The sequence below is a fragment of the Leptosomus discolor genome, chromosome 9 (assembly GCF_034619465.1).
Source record: "Leptosomus discolor isolate bLepDis1 chromosome 9, bLepDis1.hap2, whole genome shotgun sequence".
NCBI lineage: Eukaryota > Metazoa > Chordata > Aves > Leptosomiformes > Leptosomidae > Leptosomus > Leptosomus discolor.
Genome location: NC_141399.1, coordinates 23,573,507 through 23,590,224, shown reverse-complemented (window position 1 = coordinate 23,590,224; position 16,718 = coordinate 23,573,507). Strand labels below are relative to the sequence as shown.

The 16,718-nt window shown below is 38.5% G+C and overlaps 1 protein-coding gene across 1 annotated transcript in view; it reads left to right on the top strand.

Annotated features, from left to right (window-relative positions):
• Positions 1–16,718, top strand: part of NUP210 (nucleoporin 210) — a 78,562-nt gene that overhangs the window by 47,635 nt on the left and 14,209 nt on the right. Inside the window, exons 17-30 of the mRNA XM_086470026.1 lie at positions 512–704; positions 989–1,095; positions 3,413–3,517; positions 3,653–3,754; positions 6,623–6,751; positions 7,463–7,590; positions 8,494–8,629; positions 8,949–9,011; positions 9,636–9,815; positions 11,317–11,397; positions 12,325–12,456; positions 12,662–12,820; positions 13,711–13,802; positions 15,221–15,395. Coding sequence (XP_086326152.1) covers positions 512–704; positions 989–1,095; positions 3,413–3,517; positions 3,653–3,754; positions 6,623–6,751; positions 7,463–7,590; positions 8,494–8,629; positions 8,949–9,011; positions 9,636–9,815; positions 11,317–11,397; positions 12,325–12,456; positions 12,662–12,820; positions 13,711–13,802; positions 15,221–15,395 — 1,782 coding nt within the window. The remainder of the gene's footprint in view (positions 1–511; positions 705–988; positions 1,096–3,412; positions 3,518–3,652; positions 3,755–6,622; positions 6,752–7,462; positions 7,591–8,493; positions 8,630–8,948; positions 9,012–9,635; positions 9,816–11,316; positions 11,398–12,324; positions 12,457–12,661; positions 12,821–13,710; positions 13,803–15,220; positions 15,396–16,718) is intronic.

Below are 16,718 nucleotides of genomic sequence, written 5' to 3'. Positions count from 1 at the left end.
TCATAAAGCAGCAATATGTGTTGAGTTGATGAATCATTTTAAGTAACTTCTATGTAAAAACAAAATGAGATTTCTCCATATTAGAAGTCACTTCAGAGTTCATTGTTTTTCCAGCTCCCTTATGTGTCAGTTAGACTACATCAGTATCCTGCTATTGCTAATACATTTCACAAGATGAATGCTAGAATTTTGAGCTATGTCTTCTGACAAATAGCAGTATTTTCATTATTTGTTTGAAATCCAAAGACAATGTAGTTGAGCTGTGTGTTTCAATTTTTGTTTTAAGGTAATTCACTGGCTAAAAAAACCCCCACCCTTTCACGACCCCCCCAAAAACCCTTGCAGTTGAAGTACAGCTGAATGACTTTGCATTGATGTCTCATTTTAATGAACATTACTCATGTAATTAGTGTTATAAGAAATCTCATGGAACTCAGCATACATTTTTTTCTTTTCATGATTAAAAAATCCTCTTGCATCTGTACAGTTCAAAGCATTCATTCTTTTTCAGGTTCCGGTATCAAATTATCGCAATCCAGTATTGGATTTGGCTGCATATGATCAACAGGGCAGTAAATTTGATAACTTCAGTTCTCTTAGTGTTATCTGGGAATCAACAAAAACGTCCTTAGCTAATGTTGAGCCTGATATGTCAATGAAGCTGACTCTGAGAGAAGATGGAAGTGGTCAAAAGAAAATGCATGGTATGAATTAGTTTAAATGAGCATTTCATTGTTTGAAGAAGGTCAGGATTAAATCTATTTGGTAATGTCTGAGCTTGGTTAAAGAAATTACTGTAATCTGTAGTCAGTTTATACTCAAAATGCGTTTTCAGCGCGCAATTTAAAAAAAAAAGAAAAAAAACCAAATCCAATGCCTAGAACCTGCCTTGAGAGAGAAAAGAATGATAATGAAAGAGGTTTGCAGTGTACATTTCATCTTCTTCTTCCCCATAATCAGATTTATTTGACTTTTTGTTTGATTCTAGGCTTACAAACTGTTCTAGTTCATCATGAGTCTGGAACAACTGCCATCTCTGTAACTGCAACAGGATACCAACAATCCTATCTCAAGGCAGCTAAAGTGAAAATACCGGTACTCAGTACTCTGGTTTTCTATTGCCATTTTCCTGTGATGCTGAATGTGTAATGTTCCTACATATTTATTTCCTCGGTGCGTAGTAATGTAAAAAATAAGGCAGCTCCATAGCTGATTCTGAAGACGGATTCATACCACAGTGCTTTTATGATATTCGTGGCTTTCTCTGCTTTCCTCTGCACTACATGCTGCTGTCCATATCAAATATATCCAGTTTCTTTTTATTTTTCTTTACCATCTGGGCAAGGGGATTACAAAGAATTGTTTCAGTTGATTTTGTTTCGATTTAGGTTTTTTTAATGAATTGGTGAATCTTTGTTGCTTGTCCTTCGCTAAAGCAACCGTGTGCTTAGTGCGGCTGTCACGGGGGAAAGCAAATGTATTATTTTCACTGCAAAACAGGGTAGAAAGGTTCTGCATGAGCAAATCAAAAGCTGGCTGATATCCTCATATGAACCATATGTAAAAGCTGGGCTCTGACTAGTACTCTCCTTTTTTCCCCCTTTGGTCTCACATTGATCTTACAGAAGGGAGAGACTACTTGTTTGTACAGTGCCAGACATAAGCCTAGGCTCTAATTTTTACAAATCATTAGCTGCTCCCTGAAATACTTCAGTTTGTAGGTACTCATCAAAGGGAAGAACAAGAGCAAAAAGTAGTGATGATGAACAAAGAAGGCAGATGTAAACATGTCAATTTTCTGTTTGTGTCACTTTTTTTTAACTGCATATAAAGCCTATGGAACAACCTGACATGCCCAGTAACTAACTCAAAATATCCTGCTTCGCTCAGCTGAAATTCTGTTTCATTTTGTTAAGCAAGATTTCAGTAGGTTTTGTCTATATGCGGTTCTGAATTATGTACCATGAAAATAGAGTTGAGACAGAGAGTAAAATACGGAGCTAGGTGTTGCACAGTATTTTTGCTTCAAAGCAGGTAACAGGTGGGCACTAGTAATGTGAAACATTCTGTGGCCTGGATTTCTGTCAGTGTGTCCAAGGTTTGGTATCTGAATGGTAAGTTTCTTTGGAGGATGATCTGTATTGCCAGTTGGTTCTTGTCTTTCCAGTGAGGTTTCCAACCCGCTCTTGTTGGGAAGCATGGTATAGATGCATTTCCGCTGAAGAATTTGACTATAACTTAGTCAAAATTACTAGATTAGAGACACAGTGACTTTGCCACCTAAGATACTTGGTTCTGTATCTTTTTGTCTTAAGAAAACTGAGTTGTAAGAAGAACACTTGGTGTTCTGCAATCATTTTGTAATTCACTGTGCTCTGCTTTACTAAACCCATATTCAATATTCTTTCTTAGATTTAGAGATAATTAGTGAAAAAAAGTGAATTCTCTAAACTTTGCTTTGAGTTCAGAGAAGTTTATTGTATTTCAGTGTGGGATACATACATGTTAAATGGCACTAGAGTTCTCTTGAGTCTAGTCTCTGTGTTTAAGTTCTGGAGGAATCTTTTTGATAGTTGAAGAGTTGTGGATACCACTTCTGCTACAGTTATGTAGGCTCGTGCGTTGTTTCTTTAAATTAGCTAATTTGTCTGCTTATTGTCAAATACATTAGAAATGGACTGCTGTATTCTGCTTTCAAACCTGTTTATACTTACGCTTCTTTCTTAGAGACAAAAATGCAAATAAAAATCTAATAGATGGTATATTAAGATGTCTTGATCATTGCTCCAAGTGGAGCAGCCTGTTGTGCCATTAGGGGAAGATGGCATCCTTTCTACATCAAGGAAATAATTCTACTAATTAGGTGAAATGGGTACATAATACTAACTTCCTCTAACAAACATTGTCCCTGTCTAAACTAATGTTATTATGAGTGAATGATTCAGCTTGCATCTGGTCCAGTGTTTATGTACTTACATTTAAGGAAGAATTTCTTTTGGTGGCCTGCTAGGAAGAACCCTAAAAAGATGAGCTGGAGGTAGAAGAAAACATTCTGTCTCTGTGCTTTATCATTTTGTATGAACTTATAACATGCCTCTGAGTTAATATCCTATCTGTATGTCAGACTTGGTTAACTGATCCCGCTACATCTTTAATGCGTAGGCCTTCGTTCTTTGTCTTGGTTAGAGATGTGGAATACAACAGCATGTCCTGTGTATGACCTTACCTGTAGAAGAGAGCTGGCAGCTGAGCCTGTTACTAGATCTTGTGGACATTCCATGAACCTAAACTTCTCCAGCTCTGGCTCTTTGTTCATCTCCTTTAAGCATCTTTCCCTGCATATATGAGAGACTCGCACTGTTTTCTGACTCTCGGTGTTTGCAATAACAGCTAGAATTATTGTTTCTTTCAGCATGAACCTCTTCTACCAATGTCTGCCACTATTGACCTGATACTAGTGGAAGATGTAAAAGTGAGCCCTACTGATATCTCCATTTATAATCACCCTGACATACAGGTAAGGAATTACTCTGCTACTTTCTAACTGCAGGGAGGAAAACATCAAAAATTATATGGTATGTGTAAGGAGACCAGTTTTAGCAATGAACTAGAAAGATACAATTTAATTTTGGATGCTTTTCTGGTTTTGCAGGCAGAAATTTTCATCAAAGAAGGCTCTGGATATTTTTTTGTTAATACCAGTGTTGCAAATGTTGTAAGAGTGTTTCATGAGGAAACTCAGGGTATTGCTTTGGTGAGTGATGTATTTTGTTATTTTATGCCTTTTTGGCGATCTGAATATCATTCTGCAGTTTCATCACTAATGATTGTTTTCCAGTACATATAGAGAGGCAATAGCTGAATCATGGATATGCTTGCCTGTCACAGTCAAGCTTCAGGCAGGGATCTTTGCGCTAGCAATTTCAGGTACAGTTTCAGTTGTAGGAAATTGTTTCACTACAGTTGTGATGAATCATATACTCTGTACAAGACAAAAGCAAGTAGCAAGTTGTTCTTTATCCATTACATTTTACAGTAAAATGTTCCTGATTTCATAAACACAAAATGAAAAATAATCTGACGGAATTATTCAGAAGTATTATATAAAAGTTTAATTGGCTTCTAGAATAATAGGGGAACATTAGTTGTAGGCCAGTACTTCTGAAACCTTCAAATTCTTCCAGTGCTATGTCAGGATACTTTTCTATCACGGTGTTTCATCCTGATTTTGTGAATAAATATCTATTAAAGAGTTGATTTCTGATCTCCATAGCAAGTTTTTAATGCACTATCCCCCTAGAAGATACAACTAAACTACAGTTATGCTTAACTTCATCCAGGCCCAGGATATGAGTGAATGACAATAAAACTATCTATTTGCATTCTAGCTTTCATTAGACAAGCACTGGAAGTGACACAAGTTGTTTTAAAGAGTAGTCTTTACAAATGTATAATTTAGAGATTTATCTTGTAATAAATAACATTGATAATGTTGTGAAATGATGATAAAGGTGGATTTTTTTGTTGTTGTTTTTGAGAATATGGAAGGTGTTGGTGAAATACTTCAATAGTCTCTGACTGTTGAAGTGTAAGGTGGGCATATTTTTCCAACAGAGTCAGCTAGGCACAGAGGTGCGGAAAAATAGAAGAGATTAGCTTATTTTTGTACATTGTATACTGTTTCAACTCTTCATAGTTTTTCAGTCAGGTCTCCTGCATGGGTTTAGCAGTGCTTTAACTGATGTACACAAGATAATTTCAGAATAGAACAGTGAACTTGAGTAGTGGAACAGTGCCAGCAAGATAGGCTTTGTGAAGTACAAAAAGAGAGTTATTTTAACCACCTGTCAGATTAGAGGAGAGAAAATTTTTAACACATTTAAAATCCATTTTTAACTGCACACACACACACCCCACCTGCCCCAACCCCCCACATTTTAAAAGTTTTTATAGTCCTGTGTGTTACGTTTGAGTTAAATCCCGGTATCACCTATGGATTTTTCTTTCTGTGGAAGCCAGCAGAATGATCTGTGTAGAAAATCACCAAGTTCCAGTCTGCTGGGCCAGGCTGATGCCATGGCAGGTGTCAGTTCGAGCCAAGTTGTTACAGAATGGTTTGATAGTAAACTATCCTGAGAAACTAAATTCAAGTTGTCTAGAGCAGTGATTCTCGGATTCTTTACTGGGGCTGCCAAGGATAAGTTTTATACTTCTTAGTCTCTCTTTGACACGGCAGTTTTTCTGGACGTGAGTGGGTGGCATGGGGGAAGAATGAATAGTGGCAAACAGTAAAATATGCTGTATGCTGGGGAGCCACTGGGCACCCACAGGAGATGAGAAAGGAGACCTAGCTGGGACAGGAACAGTTTTAGTAAGATATAGTGGCACTGCTTTCAGTTGCAGCCCTCTGCTCTGGTAGCTGCCTTTCTCTAGTCTTCTAGCCCAAACTGGGCTCCATTACATCTTTCTCCTCATGATCATGCTGGCTGCCGCCTCCTGGCCACATCCTCTTCTTTGCTCTCCATGGCTTGTCCCCAGCACTTGTAGTAGCCACCCACTTTAGGAACTACTGCTGTTCTGAAAGCTGACATTAAAACTTCATATTCCTTTCTATTTTGAGGCACAAGTGAGAGTGATGCCCTCAAAGAACAAAATGTTAGCTCTTCCCACTCTCTTACTGCTATCTCCCATAGCGTTGCCAAGTAGTGCTATTAATTATATTAAATTCCTTTGAACTGGGGGGCCTGGTTTCAGAGTTCATCTTCTTAAGCCAGATGAGTGCATAGAATAGGTCACCGAACATCTGCGCTGTCTCTGGCTGAATTGAAGGTGCCTGTGAAGGTGAAGAGAATAGCTGGGATCATCCCTGAGGTGTGTGGCAAGGTCAGGCAAATTGCAAGAGAACTGCAACGATGGTGTGAGCAAGGTGTGGCTGCACGGCCTTGAGAAAGCGTGTGGAGACAGCTTTGGGATTGGTACCTAGTTCTGAGGGCTTGTATTTTGAGCAGAGGTCTCTTTCTTCGTTGTTTGATTCTCACTGTATTCTGAGAAGAGCAACATGTATGTTCTTTGTATAAAGAATTAATAAAGTAGTAGTAATAGTTGTATCAAAGAAATACTTGATTTGTCAATCTTTCTCTTACTTGGGAAGATCTACCAGCGGATTTTGGCTATTCAGTCAGATTAAAAGCAATAACTGTAAAGTATGCATCTTGTAGAAAGGAATGTCAGCTTTATAAGCCTAGTCTCTGTCCTTGAATTTTTTTTTCCTTATTTTGTTTTCCACTCCACTAAGAAAAGTTTCATTGCTCTGAATGATTTGTGGTGGGGTTTTTGTCCTTCTGATGGCAGAAGGAGAATAACAGGATGCCAGACTGCTTCTAGATTAAGATATGTTAATTCAATTGCTGCCTGGAAGCTGTTTGCACGGGCTCAATAGTAAGATACTTTTTACATACATTTTACACCTTTACTTTTACTTTGGTGGAAGAATTATCTGCGTCTAAAGCTTGGAGCCTTCTGCATTGATCTGTGTCTGCCCTGGAAGTGCCATAAACTTTATCCAATGACACACAAATGAAAATGAGAAGTGCTATAGTAGAATTTTCTTTTGGCATTGCAGGTGCATCCTCTGCTTCCAGGATCGGTGACTGTAATGATTCATGACTTGTGTTTGGCTTTCCCTGCACCGGCTAAAGCTGAAATTTACGTATCTGATATACAGGAACTGTATGTCCGAGTTGTTGACAAGGTTAGTGGCTTTGAAACCAGCATTATTAGCTGACCCAGATTGCCCTGATTACTTGTGCTGATCATGAGCAGAAGGGCGAGACGTGTACAAGAAGATACGACATAGTGGTTAGCGCCCTCCGCTGCAGCTGTACGACCTTAGAGAAATAATTTGATCTCCCTGTGTTTCTGTTTCTCTCCCAGATTTATCCTTTTAGGTTGTGAATCTTTCAGAGTATCAAGTGTCTCTTATTTCATGATCTGTGTGGCAGCAATTTCAACTTTTGCATTTACACAGCAACGTTAATTCATAATTTATATGAACACACTAATTTGCATTTCCTGTTGTTTAAAGTGCATAAGAGCAGTTCTTTTAGGAGTAGGTTTTGCCCCAAGGTCACTATCCATGTGTCATGTTTTAAAAATGAACAAAAAGGAAGTCCAACTCATTTTACTTGCCAGCTTGGTTGCATCTTACACAAAATAAGTGTTGATGTTTCTGGATGTTTTAATTACGCCCTTGCCAGCTGAAAGACCTGAATTCATGTATTTAATTTGATGCTAACCATAGCTGGCAGGAATTATTCTTTAAAATCAGTGCTAATCTAACCTTAGGGCTTATTCTCTAATACCCTACTAAAAGTGTAATACAAAATAAAATGAAAACTATTAGTTTATGCTAATAAATAAGAATAGTTTAAATGAAAAATGACTGGATGTGACTGTGTTTCAGGTGGAGATTGGAAAAACAGTTAAAGCTTATGTCAGAGTTCTGGATGACTCTAAGAAACCTTTTCTGGCAAAATACTTTGCTGTCATGGATCTAAAACTAAGGCCAGCATCTCAGATTGTTTCACTTGTGTAAGTTAGTGGGTTTTTTTTTATTAAACTGCAAGTATGTTTATAGGCAGAATAAGCAAAAAATGAGTAAAGGTATTGGCTTGGAGGCATGGTAGTATACAATGACTGAGGTTTTATTTATTTCATCTTTGTAAAGTTTTAATTACCTGTTAAATGGTAGAAAATGGCTATTTGTCAGGAGAATTGCCTAAGCTAACCATCTAAATCTTGTTGACTGATGAACGAGACTGTATTCATACGCTGTAATATTTCATGGAGCCTTATGCGTCTTGGAAGCAGTGAGTTGACAAATAATGTCAAGTGAAGAACTCTCTGAAGACATACCTGATGCTGTCAAACTCTTCCTGTCTGTGACTTAACTTTTTAGAAACAGGTAGGCTAGATGATTCTATTGCCTCAAAGCCCCGTATTTTCCAAACACTAAACACAATGATAAAAATCACAGGAAAAAAAAAAGGTTTTGGACTGTTGATTTTTAGTGTTGAGGTAATGAGCAAAAATCATTCTGCTTTGTATGGCGAAGTGTGGGTGCATACACCATACAGTGCTGCTTGGCTGTGTCTATCCCACTCCATTCAATAGCGTCAAGGTATGTACTCAGTCATGCCACTGGTGTCTATACTGGTCAAATTGTTAATGAGCTCCCTGGCAGAATTTTGGTCTGTGCCAACTAACTCTCTTGTTTCATTTTCAAGTTTTTTGTTTGAAGATAAAACATACGCTACAAAGAGCCATTTCATTATATTACATGTAGAAATGTGATGGAAACCTTAATTTCGCTTAAGACAATCACTTAGTTGTCCTTATGATAAAACTGCTATGCACTAAATAAGTCCTTTGCATTTGTTATTAGTATAATTTATTGAATGAACTTTCCTATTTTAATGTGTTTCTTTGCTACAGCCCACTTGGTGAAGCTCTTGATGACCATACTGCTGCTTTTCTAGTGCATGGGATGGCCATTGGTCAGACTAGTCTTATGGCAACTGTTGCTGACAAAAGAGGACGAAGAATCAACTCTGCTCCACAGCAGATTGAAGTAAATAATTTCAGATAAAATATATACATAAACACAATCTAGGTTATGATAGAACAGGAGCAGTATATTGTAGTTAATTTATAGCATAGTAATTAATTTCCAGAAAAAGTAACCAGATCATTCGGTCCAGGAGCTATCCAAATGCTGGTCTCAGATTTCAGTGTTTTTTAACTTGCAGTGATGAGTTAAGTTTCTGCATGCTCAATTTACTGTAATTAAGCAAGTGAAGACCCAGTTTTACACTTGAATGTACTGTTTTGTGACATGATTTATCTGACTGAAGTAGCGTGAACACAAGTATTCATATTTCTATTTTTAGGTCTTTCCCCCATTTAGACTACTGCCAAGGAAAGTGACCCTAATTATTGGGGCCATGATTCAGGTAAGGCATTTTCTTACGTATTTTCTTTCTTTTGTAATTTGTATTTTAAAATAAATGTTTATAACTTATTTTTCAGGAGTAGATATTCAACGTAGCAATTTAGCTACATTCACACTGAATATTCCTCCTAACAAGAATAGTTTCATTTTTGAGCCACCTTCCATTTTACTGTATTGCCAGATCAAAGGTTTTGTATATATTTGTGTCAAGAGAGTGTCAGCTTTTCCAGTGTTAAATACCACCACAGCATTGATAATCTGTCACCTCTGTGAAATTAAGTCTAGTGGCCTGGTTCTACAAACTAAAACACAGAACAGAGCTATACCAAGTGTGGTGAAAAAGTGAGATAAATCTTTCTGAAACTTTCTAGGCTGGATGTAGCGTCAGCCTATGACATTCTACAAAGCACGTAGCACACTTCCGTGCTCAGCTCATGTATTTCCCAGTCCAACATCATGCAAGGACAAGTGTGCAGGAGAAATAAGCCCTGAGGTGCCCTGGGAAGGTTCAGACAGCCTTTTCTTACTGAAGACATTGTGTGCTGAGCACGGAAGGGATGTAACATTAACCAGAACAAGTATCTGATAGGTTAATTTTAGTTGTTCTGTGTGCTGTTAATTATAGATCACTTCAGAAGGAGGCCTTCAGCCTCAATCCAACATAGTTTTCTCCATCAGCGATGAGAAGATTGCATCTGTGAACAGCACTGGACTTGTCAGAGGAGTGGCGATTGGGAATGGAGCAATAACAGGAGTGGTGCAAGCTGTTGATGCAGAGACAGGGAAGCTTGTTGTGGTGTCTCAGGTAAAGTTTTATTATACTGTTTGGGGCTGAAAGAAGCTCTCAACCCATGGATTTGACTCTGAAGGGGCAAATAGTCTTTTTGCATTAGTAGTGTTTTCTTGTGCCCTTCCCCTGTTGCAGTGTTTCTTACTCTCTTGCCTGTGAACTTAACATGTGCTGACACAGATGATGATTTCAACAGATAGCTAAATCTTGCTGTACCTTAAAACAAAGTTCTACTGATAACCTAGGGAGACTTTATGAACGGTCTGGTATCTTTAGAATTTATTAGTAAATCTAGAAAAGCCCATCTAAAGAAGCGTTTTTAAAACAACGGAAGGTTTTCCTGTAAAGCCTGCATCACTTTACAGTTTATCAGCATCTTATGTCAGTAGAAGTCAGAAGGTAACTGTTGCCTAAGAAACACATTGTCTCTTAAGCTATAGGCAGGCTGTATAGAAAGCTATCATCCCGTGCTGTGGTCTGAATCCATCTATGAAGTTCAAGCAATGAATCCTTGATATTCCATCAGAATCTGTGTCCGTATAATTTCCTGCTAGCCGAGTATGAGGGACCTGTTGAGCAGGCCTGTAAGGGAGCACAAGTCCCTGGGACTTGCGTGAGACTCAGAACAACAGAACTTGGGCTCTTCATTTGAGGTCAAGGCAGCACAGCTGGTGCACACAACAAAGCTCTGCTGCTTGAAAGATGTCACCACAGGCCAAGAGGAGATGAAGTAATTTACAAAATAATAAATTTTATATATATATATATATATATAATATGCTTTGTAATGTGGGGCAGCAGTCTGCCCTGATGCTGTGGCAGGAAACAGAATGAACTTGAAAGCTAAATGTACTGCCTAATGAGGTCCAGGTCTGACCTTTCCTTCCCAATATACAGTAGGAATAAAATCTATCAGCAGTGTCAGGATATGTGAAGAGGAGACATCAGAGTATGACACATATCATCCTTTTATTCTTGATTGTCCGTTTTGCTGCTTACCATTCTTATTTCTTTCTAATTCACAGAATCACAGAATGGTTTGGGTTGGAAGGGACCTTAAAGATCATCCAGTTCCAACCCCCTGCTGTGGGCAGGGCCACGTTCCACTAGACCAGGTTGCTCAAAGTCCCATCCAGCGTGGCCCAATTCTCTCAATGTCTTTCTTTTACCTTCTGGGTTTATTCATCCCTCTTCTCTTAGGGACCCCATTGATTAGTCCGTTGCTGTCTGTCACCTCCCAGCTCCATCATACATGTTGTTGGTAATTTTGAGCAGAGCTTTTTTTTTTTTATTTTTATTTATGTGGCATTCTTAAGTGCTTATCAATCAAAAGTTAATGCTTTTGTAGTTTTCTACAGTCCTACTGAGTTATGTCCATCTGTATTTTCTATGATGTCACATGCAAATCACGTGGCAATGGTGATTAGGTAATGGCAAAATAGTTGATAGATCCTAAAAGTGAAATCTAGTTCACGCTTGACAAGTGCTTACAATGTCTTCCCTTCATCCTTTTTAGGATAAAGTGGAAGTCGAAGTGGTACAGCTGACAGCTGTTAGAATTTGTGCACCAATTACACGAATGAAAACCGGTACACAGGTTAGTTGATTTGTGATTAGCTTTTATGGCCTTAAAATTATGACCTGTAAGGCTATGACCATTCTTATTAGATCATCTGATAATACCACTCCAGCTCTCAGAGTGGTCGACTGCTCTGGGGGGTGCCACTGCTGCTGCAGGAGTGAATGTGCTGTCAGTGGAGAAGCTCCAGAACCAAACATATTAAAACAGAAATCAGGACAAGTTTACCATGTACACCAGACTGATCTTCAGAAATTCAGGCCCTGCTGAAGAAGCATCATTTAATCCGGCAAAGGGTTCTCTCATCTGCATTCTATTTGCAGTGGAAACTTACTTTCTTTGTACGCTAGAAATCTACAGTATGTCTGCTATATCCAGAACAACAGATACTGTTCAAAGTCTATTTTTTAAAGAGTCTATATTTCCCTTATTAGTTATTCAATCCAAAATGACTAGTGATTCTAGCTCATTGGTCCCAGGTGAATGAATTGCTTTGAAAATTAAAAATAAAAACTTGAAAATTGCTGGTTTGTGTTTATATGTTTGGAGAGTTGGGAGGGGAAGGTTGGAGTCCAGAACAGAGTTAATCAGGGAGATCATCTAGACGAAGATGTAGAAAACGTAAGAATGTGTGAGTTAACTAAGATGAAGTGATTCGATGCTACAAATGGGACAAATGAATTGTTGAACTTATCTTTTCTGATGGAAAACTGGTACCTGTTTTTTGTAGAGCTCGTAGCAAATGAGAGTAAATCAAAATCTACATTTTACAAGTTGGTGGTGGAGTCTTCTGCGGGATACCTCCTTGCAACATATACCACAGCCAAGCTGTTTTCTTCATTAGAAATACCATCTCTTGATCAATGAATTTTAATTATATTTGCTCTGCACAGGTTTGCTTAGCATCCTAGAATTACCTAAGAAAGTTGGTTTCTCTGTTTCTAGATGCCAGTTTACGTAATGGGCATCACCAATAGTCAGACTCCTTTTTCATTTGGCAATGCAGTACCAGGCCTAACGTTCCACTGGTCTGTCACAAAGAGGGATATTCTGGATATCAAGACAAGACACAGTGAGGTAAATTTTCTGTGTGTGCATATGTGTGCTTGCATGTATGTGTATCTTGGTAAAAGGAAACTGCCACGTAATGGGAATTGGGAAGATATTCTTGCTTCTCCTTACTGAAAATCAGAGCTATTGTCAGCTTTGGGTGTGGTCTTTCCTTTGTATTAATGTCAATTCTTTCCATGAGTGAAATTTTAATTGCTTTCTCCTGTCCAAGGCTTCTTTTCAGCTGGCTGCAAAATATAACTTTGCAATGGATGTTTATGGCAGAGTGAAGGGAAGAACAGGCCTGAAAGTTGTTGTGAAGGTCCTTGATCCTGCAGCCAACCAGTTTTACAATATGAGAACAGAACTGTCCGATGAAATCCAAATTCAGGTATAATAATGTTCTTCACAGTTAATGTTTTAATACCTATTTCAGAGCTGAATTAAAGTCTGTAGTTGAAGTCAGGAATTTGAAATGCAAAGGAGCAGTTCCAGCTTTGGTTGGGCTTTGAGCCCTTACTCTTGTTTGTGTAATGTTCTGCTGTTTGGAAACGTCCAAACTCCCCAGGTGTTGATTAGGTTTACACTGAACAGTCACACACTGGTGTGATGCCTGAATGAAATTCAGGAGTTAGTTTTTGTTGTAGATTGCCTGAAATTGAGTGACTTGTGTCTTGTGGATAAGCCATGTTAGATCTGTGAAATAACTTGGCTGTTGTAGTTGCCCTCTGCACAATAATACTTCTTGGCTTCAGTTGTTATCATACATGTCTGTGCAAGCGTGTTAATTTGGATCAGGAATTAGCTTCTAAAATGAATCCCCTGGTTGTTCTCCCTTACCATGCTTTTGGGAGCAGTTTCAAAGTATGTGAACTTGATTCCTTCGATGGAACAAAGCTGGAAAATGTGCTTGCGGAGTGCACCTCATGTGGGCATATTCCATTTGTGGGCTCAGACTGGGGTGGGTTAATGTAATGAGTGAATGTGGTGTCTCCAACACCATTTCACTTGACGAATTGCTGCTTTTTTCATACTGCTTCGTTTTATCGCTGTAGCCATAGAAATGAATGCTCTTCAGAATAATTTGTAGAAGATACTGCCTATCTCGTTGTCAAATATTCATGTTTAATTTTATTTTTTTTGCCATATATATATTATATGAGGTTAAAAAAATGTGTGTTAAGTTTTATTTGTTTTTTTGTTTAGTTTTGAAGGTGAAATAAATGGAAATAAATTATTTGCTGCCCACAACAGTAGGCTGAAATTACTTTTGTTTTCCAGGTGTTTGAAGAACTTCATCTAGTCACTCCAGAAGTAGAAGCAGAGCAGATCTTATTGTCACCAAATTCCTTTATTAAACTTCAGACAAACAGGTTAGTGATCAGTTTTTATAGTGTGATATGTGTCAACAGTTTATCAAAACTATAAAGCAATTCTGTTTGAAGTAAGCTGTTCCAGTCTTTTAGAAAGAATATCACGGTACATCCATATAATACACAACTTTTCAGGTGATTAATAGTATCTCATCTGTACTCTTCGGCTCTGTCAAATCTTGTATTAGATTGTAGCTAGAAAATTCATTCAATATTTGGAACTTTGAGCCAGTTTAAGCAGTAGCCTGCTTCCACTAGAGTTTTTTAGGGGTCATCAAGGCTTTATGGAATACAATTCTCTGTATTTCTTTCACAAAAGCTGTGACATGATTTTGAGATTAAAATGCCCTTTCCAAATGAGAAGTCCTTTTTACATAACCTGTTTTCAAAGACTGACATTTCAGACTCATTTCAGGCTTGAAATTTGGTTTCCCTAGCATAAGAATGTGCAGATATAGCCAACAGGAGTACGCTGAGGGCGAGGCTTTAGATGCATTTACTTTTTAAGGGGAGCTCCAGTGACCATGGCCATTCAGCATCTGCTTTTGAAACAATTATGTAGGAGCCCTGTCATTTGTAGGCAGTACTAATGTTTTGCTCTCTCTTCTGAGCAGTTTTTCTGATTAATTAGTCATTAAGTTTCTAGATACTGGTTTGTACATTTCTTTCTTCAATTATCTTCACTATCCAGTGTTGGAGCCCCTATGGCTGAACTCTAGCACTGAAAACGATTACACTATTGCCAAGAATAGGGCAAATAAAAAACAGCTTTAATGCTTTTTTCCTAGGATCAAGTAGAGTGTTTCTATCTCAGTGGAGGAGCTTGGGAGAAAAAAAATAATCATTTACACACCTTTTAGAAGACGTGATAAGTGATACTTAAAAGTAGCTAATGCCTCAGAATGCCCACTAATAACAGTTTATGTATTTACTCACTTTATTAATATGTAAATACCATGGTGAGAGTTATTCCAAAAATTAACCTTATCTACAAAACCATTTCCAGGAAACTGATGAGATCCACTTAATCAAGCTCCTGACTTTATCTCTAATACCAGCATCGGCCCTGGCAGACTAATCTCCCGCTACATATTTTTTACAGAAAATGATGTCAGAAGCTATGTGTTGTAGCCTCAGCCATTATTATTTGGAATCAAGTTTAAATGCAGGGCGGTTGATGGAAACTAGATCTCAAACTGTGCCTAAACCCAGATAAGGCTTCTTCCAAGTGAGCTTTAATCAGAACTTAAACTTTTCTTTCTTAGACTAGAACACAGGCCTTTCAGCTTTTATCAGAGACACGTGGAAAAAACACATACCAAATTGCAGTCTTTTAGATTTGCGCAATGTATCGGTGTAAATATGGGTTTACTTACTTAAGGGGATCCCCAGTTTGTTTTTTTGTTTGTTTTCTTAAGGGACCAAGTGGCTTCACTGCATTACCGTGTCTTGGATGGACCAGATAAAGTTCCTGTTGTAAAAATCGATGAGAGAGGTTTCCTTAACTCTGGGTCTTTGATAGGATCATCAACAATTGAAGTGACTTCACAAGAATCATTTGGGATCAACCAGACCATTGTAGCTGCTGTTAAGGTAGTATCGTCTTTGTTTGCAGTGTTCTGTTAGAAGTATATCTTTACTACTGCCACAGAGATGGTTAACTGCACGTTTTGAACTTCGCTTCTGAAAAATGTGAAGTATAGGAATTAATAGTTCTGAGCTTTGAAAAAAAGTTTAGTGTACTAAACTGATGGATAAACATTAAATCCCAGCAAATTCTTAAATTTGGTACATTTTACAAAAAGCCCTTTGTGTGCGTGTGCCTTAAAAACTTTTTTAAAAAAAAAGTTTGTCCTAAAAAATCTCTTAGAGTGATGATAATTGCAGAATCTCAGAATGGCAGGGGTTGGAAGGGACCTCTGAAGATCATCTAGTCCAACCCCTCTGCTAGAGCAGGTTGCCCAGGACTGCGTCCAGGTGGATTTTGAGTATCTCCAGAGAAGGAGACTCCACAATTCCCCTGGGCAGCCTGTTCCAGTGCTCTGTCAGCCTCAGTAAAGAAGTTTTTCCTCATGTTCAGACAGAACTTCCTGTGCTCCAGTTTGTGCCCGTTGCCCCTTGTCCTGTCACTGGGCACCACTGAAAAGGGCCTGGCCCCTTCCTCTTGACACCCGCCCTTTAGATATTTATAAGCGTTGATAAGGTCCCCTCTCAGTCTTCTCTTCTCCAGGCTAAAGAGCCCCAGGTCTCTCAGCCTTTCCTCGTAGGAGAGATGCTCCAGTCCCCTCGTCATCTTCATGGCCCTCCACTGGACGCCCTCCAGTAGTTTCTTGTCTCTCTTGAACTGGGGTGCCCAGAACTGAACACAGCACTCCAGGTGTAGCCTTACCAGGGCAGAGTAGAGAGGGAGGAGAACCTCCATTGACCTGAATTACAGAAGTTCAAATAAAAAAAGATGTTAATGTCATAGACATGCATTTTTCAGTGTGTGAAAAAGGTAAATATCATCTGGAGAAATGAAGTACCTAAGTGATACCTAGATTTTCAAGATATTAGAGATGTAACTGTACAGTGCCCAAAAATTTAATTTTCTCTGCTGTTTCTCAGCAGTTCAGCTTTTATATATAACAAGAATCTCTGCATGGGAAAGCCTGTCTTATCAGATGCAATAATTCAGCTGCTCTTGCCTGTATTTGGTGAGTGGCAAGGAGCGTGTCCAAGGCTGCCCTGTGTGCCTAAGCTCCAATGAAATGTGGATGCTTCAGGGAAGGACGAATCTGTAGCAAAACCTAGCAGTTTGTTTCCAAGCTAATGAAGCCTCTCTCCTTCACAAAACTTCATCTGTTGATTGCATGCTGTTATCTGAAGTTTAATATGTCTTACTGGTTGGGCACATAGGACATGAGGGAACCTACG